This window comes from Poecile atricapillus, chromosome Z (assembly GCF_030490865.1).
Source record: "Poecile atricapillus isolate bPoeAtr1 chromosome Z, bPoeAtr1.hap1, whole genome shotgun sequence".
Taxonomy (NCBI): Eukaryota; Metazoa; Chordata; class Aves; order Passeriformes; family Paridae; genus Poecile; species Poecile atricapillus.
The window spans coordinates 1,567,282-1,583,119 of record NC_081289.1 but is presented as its reverse complement, the minus strand read 5'-3'; the positions used below and the strand labels follow the sequence as shown (position 1 = coordinate 1,583,119).

The following is a 15,838-nucleotide window of genomic DNA, read 5'->3' as shown; positions in this document are numbered from 1 at the left end:
GTATTAATGGAATAAATGGAATAAACAGAATTCATGGAATTAATGAATGGAATTAATGGAATTAATGGAATTAATGGGATTAAATGGGATGAATGAATGAGATCCATGGAATTATTCCCAGCAATCCCTGGATCAGGAGGGGCCACAGCCCAAATCCAACCATTCCCGTTTTTCCAGGCTGGAATTCCAGCCCGGGGCTCTCCCCATTCCCATCTCCAGGAATTCCTAAAGGGATTTTAGGGAAAATAAAAAACCCCAAACTGAAAAATCCGGGAAAAACGAAGGCGAAATCCACGGAATTCGGGAATTTATTGTTGGAATCTTCCTGCTTTTCCAAGGAAAACCTGGATTTTGGAATTCCATTCTTTTACCGGGGTCGGGAGGGTTGGGAAAAATGCCTGAAAGGGAATTTGGGAATTCTTAAAGAGAATTTGGGATCCTAAAAAGGGATTTGGGATCCTAAAAAGGGAATTTGGGATCCTGAAAGAGAATTTGGGATCCAAGAAAGGGAATTTGGGAATTCTTAAAGGGAATTTGGGATCCTAAAAGGGGATTTGGGATTCAAGGAAGGGAATTTGGGATCCTAAAAGGGAATTTGGGATCCTGAAAGGGAATTTGGGACCCAAGGAAGGGAATTTGGGATCCTAAAATGAGAATTTGGGATCCTAAAAGGGAATTTGGGATCTTGAAAGGGAATTTGGGATCCTAAAAGGGAATTTGGGATCCAAGGACAGGAATTTGGGATCCCTAAATTCTCCCACCCAAGCTCTTTCCTGCCATTCCCAGGGATGAATCCCACAAAATAAAAAATCCCCAAAATCACTTTTGGGGCTTCCCTGAGCTTCCACAATTCCGGATTTGTGGGAATCCCAAAAAGGGGGATGGGACCGGAAGGATTTGGGATTTTTCAGGATGAGAAAGGGGAGGAACAGATCCAAGGGAAAAGGAATTCCCACAAAACTCCTCCAGCTCCGCGTTCCCGGCGGATTCCGAGGGTTCCGCAGGGATCGTCGGGAAGCTCCGCGATTTTCCGGGATTAGCGGGAAAAACAGGGAAAATCCAGAAGGGGGAGGAGAATTCCGGCTCAAACATCCAAGGACAAAATTCCAGCCGGGAATTCCAGCCGGGAATTCCAATCCCAAGCCCGGGAGAGGCTCCAGGATTGGGAAAAGAGCTCCAGAGGGGGGAAATCCATCCCGAAATTCCCGAATCTCCCGCTGGATCCTGAGGGAGGAGGAATCAAATCCGGGATCAGGGAAAGGGCTGGGAATGGGACAAACATTCCTGGGATGGATCCAAAGCCTCTGGATGCTCCTGGAAAAAGCCCCAAATTCCCAAAATTCCCAAAATTCCCGGCCTCCAGCCCCCAGGGAATGGTGAATCAGGGAATTCCCGGATTCCCAGGGAATTGTCCCGGGGTTATTCCTGAGGGTGGGATCCGATCCCAAGGATTTCCCCTCCTGGGAAAAGTGTCCCGGGTCATTCCCAAAAATCCTGGAATTCCAGCTGGGATCAGCCAGAAGGGGATGGATGAGCCCTGCAGGGAAAATCGGGATCAGAAATGGGAAAAATGGGATGAAAATGGGAAAAACGGGATCAAAATGGGTAAATGGGATCAGAAATGGGAAAAATGAGATGAAAATGGGAAAAATGGGATGAAAATGGGAAAATCAGGATCAGAAATGGGAAAAATGGGATCAGAAATGGGAAAAATGGGAACAAAATGGGAAAATCGGGATCAAAATGGGAAAAATGGGATCAGAAATGGGAAAATGGGATCAAAAATGGGAAAAATGGGATCAAAATGGGAAAAATGGGAGATAAATGGGATCAGAAATGGGAAAATTGGGATCAGAAATGGGAAAATCTGGATTGAAATGGGAAAATCGGGATCAGAGGGGTCTCTGCAGGGAAAATCGGGATTGAAACGGGATCGGAGCTGCCGAGCGGCTCCGGAGCGTGGAATTCCCGGCTGGAATGATTCCCGCTCCACATTTACCCCTCCCCCCTCCCTCCTGGCTGGATCCCACTGAGGAAATCCGGGAAAATCCGGGAAAATCCGGGAAGGGGAATCCACCCGGAGGAGCCTGAAATTCCCAACCCGGGGGAAATTCCAAGGGAAAAGAGGAATTCCTGAGCAATCCCGGTCACAGCAGCGCCTCCAATGAAATTAACGCGGATTTTTTTGGGGGTGGGGGAGGTAGAAGAGAAGGAGAAATCCTCTGGAATTGCCGGGATTCCCGGGATTCAGTCGTAGGAGAGGAAGCGGATGAGCCGGGGCGGGATTTGCAGCTTGGAGATTTTGTGCTGCCCGCGTTGGCCGGCGGCTCGGCGCACGGCCAGGCGGCACAGCTGAGCCAGGGACAGCGGCGTTCCTGCGGGAAAAACGGGAAAAACGGGAGAGAAACGGGTCAGGAAATGGAAAAACGGGAGAGAAAAGGGTCAGGAAATGGGAAAACGGGAGAGAAAAGGGTCAGGAAATGGGAAAATGGGAGAGAAAAGGGTCAGGAAATGGGAAAAATGGGAGAGAAACGGGTCAGGAAATGGGAAAACGGGAGAGAAACGGGTCAGGAAATGGAAAAACGGGAGAGAAACGGGTGAGGAAACGGGAAAAACGGGGAAAAACGGGAGAGAAAAACATCAGGAAATGGGAAAACAGGGAAAAACGGGAGAGAAACGGGTCAGGAAAAAACGGGAAAAAACAACGGGGAAAAACGGGAGAGAAATGGGTCAGGAAACGTGAAAACGGGAGAGAAACATGTCAGAAAAAACAGTTGAGAAACGGGAGAGAAACGGGTCAGGAAATGGGAAAACGGGGAAAAGCAATGGGGAAAAATGGGAGAGAAACGGGACAGAAATGGGTCAGGAAAAATGGGGAGAAATGGAAAAACGGGAGAGAAACATGTCAGGAAAAATGGGAAAAACAACAGGGAAAAACAACGGGGAAAAACTGGAGAGAAATGGGTCAGGAAACAGAAAAATGGGGAAAAATGGGAGAGAAAAACGTCAGGAAATGGGGAAAACAGGGAAAAATGGGTCAGGAAATGGGAAAAAACAACAACGGGGAAAACCAACAGGGAAAAACAGGAGAGAAAAACGTCAGGAATCATCGGGAAAAAACAACAACGGGGAAAAACGGGAGAGAAACGCGTCAGGAAATGGGAAAAATAGGGAAAAGCAACGGGAAAAAATGGGAGAGAAATGGGAAAGAAACAGGTCAGGAAAAATGGGGAGATAGAGGGAAAAATGGGAGAGAAAAACGTCAGGAAATGGGAAAAATGGGAGAGAAATGGGAGAGAAACCGGTCAGGAAAAATGGGGAAAAACGGGAGAGAAATGGGGAAAACCAGGGAAAATGGGGAAAAATGGGGAAAAACGGGATAATCCCTGGGATCGGATAATCCTCGGGATCAGACAATCCCTGGGATCAGATAATCCTTGGGATCAATCCCTGGGATCAATCCCTGGGATCAGACAATCCCTGGGATCAGACAATCCCTGGGATCAATCCCTGGGATCAGACAATCCCTGGGATCGGATAATCCTTGGGCTCAGACAATCCCTGGGATCAGACAATCCCTGGGATCAATCCCTGGGATCAGACAATCCCTGAGATCAATCCCTGGGATCAATCCCTGGGATCAGCCTATCCTCGGGATCAGACAATCCCTGGGATCAACCCTTCCCATCCCCCCACCAGCACACCCCCGTCTCCGCGCGGCTCTTCCCGAATTCCCGGGAAAATTGGGAATTTCCCCACTCACTCTCGTAGAACTGGAAGCAGCGGGCGGCGGCTCCGCCGTTCCCGCTGTAGTCCGAGGGTTTCCGGCCGCGGTTGTCGCGGGCGTTGACGTCGGCTCCGAACTCCACGAGGAGCCGGACCAGGGCGGCGCAGCGCGCCTTGGCCGCGTGGTGCAGCGCCGTCTCGTGAAGCTTGGCCGCGTTCACCTGCGCTCCTGGAACCGGGAAAAACACCTGGAGATCCGGGATCCGGGATCTGGGATCGGGGATCTGGGATCGGGGGGAAATGGGATCTGGGGAGCTGGGACTGGGGGGGAAATGGGATCTGGGGAGCCAGGGATATCCGGGGGGAAATGGGATCTGGGGATCCGAGATCGGGGGGGAAATGGGATCTGGGGAGCTGGGATCCGGGATCAGGGATTGGGGGAGAAATGGGATCTGGGGGGAGCTGGGATCCAGGGGGGAAATGGGATCTGGGGATCCGGGGGGATCCAGGGGGGAAAGGGCATGGAGCCGAGATCAGGGGAGCTGGGATCAGAGGGGAGCCAGGATCAGGGGATCCGGGATCTGGGATCTGGGGATCTGGGAGGGAAATGGGATCCGGGGGGGAAAGGGGATCTGGATGGGGAAAGGGATCCAGGCAGGATCCAGCTGGGGAAACGGGATCTGGGCAGGAAAAGGGTCCAGGGGGGAAATGGGATCCAGCAGGGAAGGGATCTGGGCGGAAACGGGATCCAGTGGGGAAAGGGATCCAGCAGGGAATGAAGGCTGGGCAGGCTGGGAATGCTGGGAATGCTGGCCAGGAATGCTGGGAATGGTAGGAACATCAGGAATACCAGGAATACTGGGAATGTTGGGAATGCTGGTAATGTCAGGAACACCAGGAAGGCTGGGAATGGCAGAGGGATGCCAGGAACACCGGGAACACCGGGAAGGGCACCGGGAACACCGGGAAGGTTGGGAATGGCAGAGGGATGCCAGGAACACCGGGAACACCGGGAAGGTCACCGGGAACGCCAGGAACACCGGGAAAACTAGGAAAACCGGGAAGGGCACTGGGAACACTGGGAAGGTTGGGAATGGCAGAGGCATGCTGGGAACACCGGTAAGGTCACCGGGAACACCGGGAACACCGGGAAGGGCACCAGGAACACCAGGAAGGGCACCAGGAACACTGGGAAGGGCACCGGAAACACCGGGAAGGGCACCAGGAACACCGGGAAGGTCACCGGGAACACCGGGAACACCGGGAAGGGCACCAGGAACACCGGGAACACTGGGAAGGGCACCAGGAAGGGCACCAGGAACACCGGGAAGGGCACCAGGAACACCGGGAACACCGGGAAGGGCACCAGGAACACCGGGAACACTGGGAAGGGCACCGGGAACACCGGGAACGCGGCACGTACCCGCCTGCAGCAGCAGCTTGGCGCAGCGCAGGTGCTGGCGCGCGCAGGCCACGTGCAGCGGGGTCCCGAAGTGGCAGTCGTGAGCCTCCAGGTTGGCGCCGACGTCGATGAGGAGCTGCACGCACTCCGAGCTCCCTGCGGCCGGAAAAACGGGAAAATCCCATGGGAAAACGGGAACGGACTCGAGGGGCCCCGGGAGAATTCCGGCTGGGAATTCACCCTGGGGAATGGAGGGCACCTTAGGGGATCTAAGAAAGATTCCGAGGGATCGCCCGCTGGTGGTGGAGATGATCCCGTCGGGAAAATCCCGCCAGGAAAATCCCACCAGGAAAATCCCACTGGGAAAATCCCGCCAGGAAAATCCCGCCGGGAAAATCCCACCAGGAAAATCCCGCCGGGAAAATCCCGCCGGGAAAAGGGGATCTGGGCAAGGAAATGGGGGTTAGCCAGGGAAAAGGGGATTTAGGCAGGGAAAAGGAATTCTAGGCAGGGAACCGGGAATTTATCCAGGGAAAAGGAATTCCAGCCAGGAAAAGGGAATTTATCCAGGGAAAAGAGGATTTATCCAAGGAAATGGGAATTCCAGGCAGGGAAAAGGAATTCCAGCCAAGAAAAAGGGAATTTATCCAGGGAAAAGGGAATTTATCCAGGGAAAAGGGGATTTATCCATGGAAAAGTAATTCCAGGCAGGGAAAAGGGGATTTAGCCAGGGAAAACGGGATTTATCCAGGGAAAATGAAGAGGTCTCTGCAGGGAAAAACAGGATCAAACCTGGGAAAACTGGGATCAGAAATGGGAAAAACGGGATCAGAGGGGTCTCTGCAGGGAAAAATGGAGATTTTCCCGTCCCTTTCCCACTGGGCAGTTCCCCGTCCATCCCGCTCCCCAGCCCGTACCGTTCATGCAGGCCTCGTGCAGCGGTGACGCCGTGTAGAGCGGAGGGTTCACCTTGGCACCGTGCGCCAGCAACAGCCGCACGCACTCCACGCTGCCCGAGGCACAGGCATCACACAGAGGAGTGCTGCCATCAATGTTCCGAGCGTCCACCTGAACAGACAGGATCAATATCGGTATTGGTACTGGTATTGGTACTGATATCATCAATATCAATATTGGTAATGACACTGATACTGATATTGGTACTGATATCGACACCCCACACTGCCCGAGGCACAGGCGTCACACAGAGCAGTGCTGCCGTCGATGTTCTGAGCATCCACCTGAGCAGAGAGGATCAATATCGGTATTGGTATCGGTATTGGTATCATTGATATCGATATCAGTATTGATATCGACACCCCATGCTGCCCGAGGCACAGGCGTCACACAGAGCAGTGCTGCCGTCGATGTTCCGAGCGTCCACCGGAACAGACAGGATCAATATCGGTATTGGTATCATTGATATCGATATCAGTATTGATATCAACACCCCACGCTGCCCGAGGCACAGGCGTCACACAGAGGAGTGCTGCCGTCAATGTTCCGAGCGTCCACCTGAACAGACAGGATCAATATCGGTATTGATACTGGTATTGGTATTGATATCATCAATATCAGCATTGATATCATCGATATCAATATCAGTATTGATATTGACACCCCACACTGCCCGAGGCACGGGTGTCACACAGAGCAGTGCTGCCATTGATGTTCCGAGCATCCACCTGAACAGACAGGATCAATACTGGTATCGGTATTGGTGCTGGTATTGATATCATTGACATTGGTATTGATATCGATATTGGTATTGATATTGGTATCATCAATATCAGTATTGATATCATCGATTTTGATATTGGTACTGATATCGACACCCCACACTGCCCGAGGCACAGGCGTCACACAGAGCAGTGCTGCCGTCGATGTGCCATGCATCCACCTGAATGGAGAGGATCAATATCGGTATTGATATTGATATCATCAATATTGATATTGATACTGATATTGGTACTAATATTGATATTGATACTGGATAGTGATATTGGTATTGATACTGATACTGATATTGATACTGGTATTGATATTTATATTAGTATTGATATCGGTACTGATATTGATACTGATACCGATATTGATACTGGTATTGATATTGATAGTGACATTGATACTAATATTGATACTGATTTTGATACTGGTATTGATATTGATATTGATATCATTGATATCAATATTGATACCAATATTGATTGGTATTGATATCAATATTGATACCGATATTGATACCGGTATTGATATTGATACCGATATTGATACTGATATTGATACTAGTAATAATATTTATATTGGTATTGATATCGATACTGATATTGATACTGATATCGATGCTGATACCAATATTGATACTGATACTGATATTGATATAGATATTAATATTGATACTGGTATTGATATAAATACTGATGTTGATATTGATATCGATACTGGTATTGATATCAATATTGAAACTGATATTGCTATAGATACTGATATTGATATCGATATTGATACTGGTATTGATATAAATACTGATATTTATATCGATATCGATACTGGTATTGATATCAATATTGATAGTGATACTGATATTGATATCGATACTTATACTGATATTTTGGGCTCTATTTATATTTATATTACATACATATGACAAACGATAGAATTCATGCTATTGTTATTTAACTATTAAATTACTGTTATTATTAATGATATTGATATTTTATATCGGTATTTATATTTATTTTTATATTTATATCTATATTCATATTTACACTTATATTTTTACCTATATTTATGTTATATATATATCTGACAACTGATGGAATTAATGCTATTATTATTCTTCTATTAAATTACTATTGTTATTAATGATATTTATATTTATATTTATATTTATATTTATATTTATATTTATGTTTATGTTTATATATGGCAACTGATGGAATTGATGCTATTATTTTACTATTAAATTACTGTTATTGTTAATATTGATATTCATATTTATATTATATATATAATAGAACTGATAGAATTAATGCTGTTATTATTTTACTATTAAATTATTATTGTTATGAATGATATCAATATTGATATTGATATTGACATTGATACTGATATTTATATTTATACTTATATTTATAATTATATTTATATATACATACAACTGATATAATTTATGCTATTATTATTTTACTATTAAATTACTATTATTATTAATGATACCAATATTGACATTGATATTGATATCAATATTGATATTGATAGTTTAGTCTCTATTTCTATTTCTATTATATATATAAGGCAAGTGATGGAATTAATGCTATTATTATTTTACTATTAAATTACTATTGTTATGTTACTATTGTTATTAGTAATATTGCTATTTATATTTATAATTATATTTATATTATATATATAGCAACTAATGGAATTCATGTTATTATTTTACTATTAAATTACTATTATTGATAATATTGATATTGATATTTTTATTATATACATAAGGCAACTGATAGAATTAATGCTATTATTAATTTACTGTTAAATTACTATAATTATTAATGATATCAAAATTGATATTGATATTGATATTTATAATTTATATTTATATTATATATATACAACTGATATAATTAATGCTATTATTATTTTACTATTAAATTACTATCATTATTAATGATATCAATATTGATATTTATATTGATATTGATACTGATATTGATATCAATATTGATATTGATAGTTTTGTTTCTATTTCTATTTCTATTCTATATATGGCAACTGATGGAATTCATGCTATTATTTTACTATTAAATTACTATTATTGTTAATATTGATATTGATATTTATATTATATATATAAGGCAACTGATAGAATTAATGCTATTATTATTTTACTATTAAATTACTAGTTATTAATGATACCAATATTGATATTGATATTGATAGCTTTACTTCTATTTCTATTTATAATATATAGGGCAACTGATGGAATTAATGCTATTATTATTTTACTATTAAATTACTAGTTATTAATCATATTGCTATTTATATTGCTATTTATATTTATATTTATATTACGTATTTCACAACTGATGGAATTAATGCTATTATTATTTTACTATTATTTTAAATTTATTACTAAATTTACTATTTTTATTTACTATTAAATTGCTATTTATTTAAATTTATTATTGTTTTACTATTATTGTTAAATTGCTGCTATTGTTTTTCTTCTTCTTGTGTTGGTTTGATTCTGTTGTAATACTTGTATATAAAAAAACAAAAAATTATTAGTTATAAGTTGTTTATAAATAAATAAAAATTTATTAGTTATAATTTGTTTATAAATAAAAAAAATTATTAGTTATAATTGAGGTAATTTATATGTTATAAATAATATATATAAAAATGCATAAACATATAAACATAAAATACATAAATATATTAAAATATATAGAATTAAAACATGTTTGCAAAAATATATAAATACAAATATATATCTTATATGATAGAAAATTATGTTATATAGAAATATATATAAATATAAAATATATACATATAAAAATTAATAAATTATAAATTATAAATATATAAATTATAAATATATAAACATATAAATTAATAAACATATATAAATTATGAACATATAAATGTATGAAATATAGAACTGTATAAATAAAAAATATAAAATACATAAATATAGAAAGGTGTAAAATATAAAATACATAAATTATAAGTGTATAAATGTATTTTTGTATAAATACATAAAATATATAAATTATATATAAACATATAAAAAATATAAATTATAAAAATACATAAAAACAAAAAAATAAAAACATATATATAAATATATATATAAATATATATATAAAATATATATTTATAAATATATAAAATATATAAATTATAAATATAGAAATTTGTAAAAATGTATAAAAAAAAGCTCCATTGGGATTTTGGGATGGGAAAGGTCGGGAATGGTTTCTGTGGGAATGTGGATGGGATGGAATCTCTCTGGGAATGTGGAATCTGTCCCTGCTCCGGATATTTCAGCTTTTCCTGCCTTTTTCCATGAGGAATTTTCAATTTTTAATTCAATGTAAATATCCCCCAGCACAGCTCGAGCTCAGAATGGGATCAGGGAATGGGAATTGATTCCGAGTATGGAATTCCCAGCTGGAATTTTCCCTTTAATTCAATGTAAATATCCCCTGGCACAGCTGGAGCTCACAACGGGAACAGGGAATGGGAGCTGATTCCAAGTATGGAATTCCCAGCTGGAATTTTCACTCCAATGTAAATATCCCCTGGCACAGCTCGAGCTCGGAATGGGATCAGGGAATGAGTTGATCCCCAGTATGGAATTCTCAGCTGGAATCGCCCCTGGGTGTGAGCCTGGCTCGGCCTCCCACACAAATCCCACTGGGAATGGGATCATCCCAGCTCCTTCCCTGCTGGGATGGGATTGCTGGATCCAGGGATGGGATTGCTGGATCCAGGAAATTGTTTTGGTTGGAAAAGACTTTCTAGGATGGAATCCAACCATTCCCAGCCCTTCCCTGTCCCCAGGGGCCACATCCACAGGGCTCTGGAATTCCTCCAGGGATGGTGACTTCCCCCTGCCCTGGGCAGCTCATTCCAACCCTTCGCAACCTTTTCCATGAGGGAATTTTCCCTGAAATCCAACCCAACCCAACCCAACCATTCCCTGGCCCATCCTGAGGCCGTTCCCTCTCCTCCTGTCCCCGTTCCCTGGGATAAGATCCCAAATCCCCCCCGGCTGTCCCCTCCTGGCAGGGAGTTGTGCAGAGCCAGAAATTCCCCCTGATCCCCCTTTTCTCCAGGATGAGCCCCTTCCCATCTCCCTCAGGAATTCTCCACCCCCTTCCCAACTCCCTCAGGAATTCTCCAGACCCTTCCTAACTCCCTCAGGAATTCTCCAGCCCCTTCCCATCTCCCTCAGGAATTCTCCAGCCCCTTCCCAGCCCCTCCAGGAATTCTCCAGCCCCGTCCCAGCTCCCTCAGGAATTCTCCAGCCCCTTCCCTGGACACTCTCCAGATTCTCAGAGCAAAGACCCAAACCCACACCAAATCCATCCAGAACCTTCACCCAATTTTTGCCTCCAGTGCTTCCGGGATGATCCAGACCCCCCGGGCAGGGATCCCAGGGAATTCCCAGTGGGATCAGGGGTGGGAACACACCTGGGCCCCCGCATCCAGGAGCATTTTGACGCACTGGGCCTGTCCCCTGAGGCTGGCCTCGTGCAGGGGTGTGATGGAGTCGTAGGTGAGGGCATTGACACAGGCGCCGCTCTCGATCAGCTGCCGCAGCTGCCGGATCTCCCCGCGCCGCGCGGCCTCGTGAACCGGAGTGCGGTCGGCCCAGAAAGCTGGGAAAGAGCAGGGAAAAAAAGTCAGGGATTCAGTCAGGAAAACTGTGGTGAAAAGGTGGGCACGGCATGGGTTGCGTTATCCTGGAGGGATACTGGCCTGGCTGGGATTTGGGCACCTGCGGCTCCAAGGTGGGAACAGCCCCAATCCCACAGCCCCGATCCCACAGCTCTGATCCCACAGCTCTGATCCCACAGTCCCAATTCCAGTTCTGATCCCACAGCCCCGATCCCACAGCTCTGATCCCACAGCTCTGATCCCACAGCCCCGATCCCACAGCCCTGATCCCACAGTCCTGATCCCACAGCCCTGATCAAACAGTCCTGATCCCACAGCTCTGATCCCACAGTCCCAATTCCAGTTCTGATCCCACAGCCCCGATCCCACAGCACCGCAGGGAATTAGGGAGGAACACAGATCATTTCCCGGGAATTTAGGGAGGAACAGGGAATTTAGGTAGGGACAAGGATTGTTCCTGGTGTCCTCGCGCTGTCCCAAGAGCATCCTCTTATCCCTTTCCTTGCCAGAGGCTGCTCGTTCCCAAAACCATCCTGTAGTCCCCAAACCCATTCTTAAACCCCCAAACCCATCCTTAAATCCATCCTTAAACCCATCCTTAACCCCAAACACATCCTTAACCCCAAACTCATCCTTAAACCCATCCTTAAACTCTCAAACCCATCCTTAACCCGAAATCCATCCTTAAACCCCAAACCCATCCTTAAACCCATCCTTAAACCCCCAAACCCATCCTTAAACCCTCAAACCCATCCTTAAACCCTCAAACCCATCCTTAACCCCCAAACCCATCCTTAACCCCCAAACTCACCCTTAACCCCCGACCCAAAACCATCCTGCAACCCCAAAAGCGTTCTGCAGCCCCAAAACCCATCCTGAAGCCCCCAAATCACTCTTTAATACCCAAAACCATCCTGCAGCCCCCAAAATCCATCCTTTAATTCCCAAAACGCTCTTTTTTAACACCTAAAACCACACTTCGACCCACAAAATCACCCTGCAAGCCCCAAACCCATCCTGCAATCCCCGAACCCGGCGCTCCGAGCAGCTGCCAAGGGCTCCCGGAGCGGCTCCGTCCCCCGGCTCCTCTCCCCTTCTCCCCGGTGTCCCCTTCACAGAGCCCGGTTCAGTCACCCCTCAAGAAGCCCGGTTCTGCCCCGATTTCACCCCACACGGAGCCCGGTTCAGTCACCCCTCACGGAGCCCGGTTCTGCCCGATTTCACCCCACACGGAGCTCGGTTCTGCCCCGGTGTCCCCCCACACGGAGGCCGGTTCAGTCACCCCTCACAGAGCCCAGCTCTGACCCGATTTCACCCCATACGGAGCCCGGTTCAGTCACCCCTCACAGAGCCCGGTTCTGCCCCGGTGTCCCCCACACGGAGCCCGGTTCTGCCACGGTGTCCCCCACATGGAGCCGCTGCCCGAGCCCGAGTCCGCACCGATATCGCCCCACACGGAGCCCGGGTCCGCCCCGATGATTCCCCGCACGGAGCCGCTGCTGGAGCCCGGTTCTGCCCCGATGTCGCCCTGCACGGAGCCGCTACTCGAGCCCGGTTCTGCCCCGATGTCGTCCCGCACGGAGCCCGGTTCTGCCCCGATGTCGTCCCGCACGGAGCCCGGTTCTGCCCCGATGTCGTCCCGCACGGAGCCCGCTTCTGCCCCGGTGTCCTCCCTCACGGAGCCGCTGCCCGAGCCCGGGCTCGCCATGGCCCGGCCCCGGAGCCGCCGCTGCGGCCTCGTCCCGCGGCTCGGGCCTCCTGCGGCTGCGCGGCCCGCGCGGAGCACGCCGGGAGTTGTAGTGCCGGAAGACAGCGCGGTGGGGATACTGGGGATACTGGGATGGGGAACTGGGGATACTGGGGTGAGGATACTGGGGATACTGGGGATACCGGGGATACTGGGATGGGGGAACTGGGAATACTGGGGGAACTGGGAGGGGGAACGGGATACTGGGGGAACAGGGGACACTGGGGATACTGGGATGGGGGAACTGGGGATACTGGGGTGGGGATACTGGGGATACTGGGATGGGGAAACTGGGGGGACTGGGGTGGGGATACTGGGGATACTGGGGTGGGGGAACTGGGTGGACTGGGGGAACTGGGGATACTGGGATGGGGAACTGGGGATACTGGGATGGGGGAACTGGGGATACTGGGGTGAGGATACTGGGGATACTGGGATGGGTATACTGAGGATACTGGAATGGGGGAACTGGGGATACTGGAGGAACTGGGATGGGGAACTGGGGATACTGGGGTGAGGATACTGGGGATACTGGGGATACTGGGATGGGGAACTGGGGATACTGGGGTGAGGATACTGGGGATACTGGGGGAACTGGGATGGGGATACTGGAGGAACTGGGATGGGGAACTGGGGATACTGGGGATACTGGGATGGGGGAACTGGGGATACTGGGATGGGGTAACTGGGAATACTGGGGGAACTGGGATGGGGGAACGGGATACTGGGGGAACAGGGGATACTGGGGATACTGGGATGGGGGAACTGGGGGGACTGGGGTGGGGGAACTGGGGGGACTGGGATGGAGATACTGGGGAGATGGGTGGGGATTGTTGGAGTCTGAAATACAGACTGTGTGCCCTTGCTTTTAATATTTAGTTCTGAGATCCAAGAGAACACTGAATTTCATCTAACATGAAACTCATGAGCATGTTTTCATGGTGATACATGAAAACAAATGCTAAAGTTAGATAAGAAAGGTAGGTGTGTAAATTAGAGAGTTTCTTAAATCACTGGGTGAAAAAGTAGTTTAGAGAACAGGAGACAAGATGGAGGATTTAGAGTGTTGTCTCTTGTCCTTCTTCTTTCTTCTTCATGTCCTTCTCCTGGAGGTTTTTGGGTAAGTTAGTGATTGGATAGAAAATGTCACAGTGCATCACAGAGGTGATGGGTCATTGGGTCATTAAGAAAAATAATACACGTGTCTATTGTTAATTGGATAAAAATAAGTATAAAGATAAAAGAGCTGCGTAGCTCGGGGCCATTTTGTGTATCAGACACGAAGTGCGCCACAAGGCCTTGTTTGTACCATCAGAAAAAAGAAATGTACCAGATTGCAAAGATTAACCTTGTAACCAGCCTAGAGAAACCTGTTAAGTTTTGTGAGGATCCTGCAATAAACACGAGAAACAAGATTCTAACGAGCTCGAGAGTTTACTTCAAATAATGAGAACTGAGATAAGTGGAACTCCCCACGAGGGAGGATCCCGGGAGAATTCAGCCCAGAGAAGGCTGGGGAATTAGAGAAGAACTGTATTCACAGAGAATTCAGCCCAGAGGAGGCTGGGAGACTATAGAAAGGCTGTATCTGCAGAGAATTCAGCCCAGAGAAGGCTGGGAGACTAAAGAAAAGATATATCCACAGAGAATTGAGCCCAAAGGAGGCAAAGAAAAGAGAGACAGAGGTAACAGGGATACTGGGGATACTGGGATGGAGATACTGGAGGTACTGGAATGGGGATACTGGGGATACTGGGGATACTGGGGATACTGGGATGGGAAATGGGGATTGGGGAATGGGGGGGACTGAGATGAGGATACTGGGGATACTGGAATGGGGGAATGGGGGGGACTGGGACGGGGGAACTGGGGACACTGGGATGGGGGAACTGGGAACATTGGAATGGGGGAACTGGGGACACTGGGATGGGGGAACTGGGAACACTGGGATGGGGTGCAGGGGCTCCTGGGATGGGATTACTGGGAATACTGGGATGGGAATGATCCCACTGGAGGTGGAAACTGGGATGTTCTGACTGCAGATCTGCTCTTGGGATTCCCCAGAATCTCCTCACATCTCTTTGCTCGATGCTGTTGATTTCCCCCTTCAAAGGGCAACCAGGAACATATTTCTGTCTCAGCAACAATTCCAGCTTTTTCTCTGCCAGAAGGAACTAGAAAAACCCATGGATCTGGAAAATTTGCTGTGAAATTCGCTATATATGGTGCCCTGCCCCAAAAAAATCACTTTTTCTTCCAAATCCATTTTGGAAATTGATTCTGAATTCATTTTTTTCGCTGGGCAGCAGCACCTGGAGCTCTCAGGACAGGGAGTTCCTACGAGCTCCTGTGTCAGAGGTCGGGTGAGTCCAGATATCCCTGCTCCAAAATTGATTGTAACATTCACTCTTTGAGGTGTTTTGGGTGTTTCTGGTGAACCCTAAAAATTATTTTCTGTTTCTTCTGTTCCATGTAGGGTTTGGGACTGGGATGAGGCAACTCAGAACCAGCGAAAGGGACTTCAGGGATCGCTGTCCTTGGCCCCCTCAGCC

The 15,838-nt window shown here is 46.5% G+C and overlaps 1 protein-coding gene across 2 annotated transcripts; it reads right to left on the bottom strand.

Annotated features, from left to right (window-relative positions):
- Positions 1–290: 290 nt before the first annotated feature.
- On the bottom strand, positions 291–13,319 carry LOC131573451 (ankyrin repeat and SOCS box protein 13-like). Of its 2 annotated transcripts, XM_058827430.1 has the most exons (7): positions 13,083–13,319; positions 12,980–13,037; positions 11,333–11,520; positions 6,046–6,196; positions 5,150–5,284; positions 3,764–3,955; positions 291–2,375 (listed from the first exon to the last, which is right to left on the bottom strand). In XM_058827430.1, exons 1-7 carry the CDS (start codon positions 13,245–13,247, stop codon positions 2,248–2,250), a joined length of 1,017 nt encoding a protein of 338 aa, XP_058683413.1. In that variant the 5' UTR covers positions 13,248–13,319; the 3' UTR covers positions 291–2,247. The 2 variants fall into 2 exon arrangements, with proteins under 2 accessions (XP_058683413.1, XP_058683412.1); XM_058827429.1 differs by having other exon boundaries at positions 12,980–13,317.
- Positions 13,320–15,838: the final 2,519 nt, after the last annotated feature.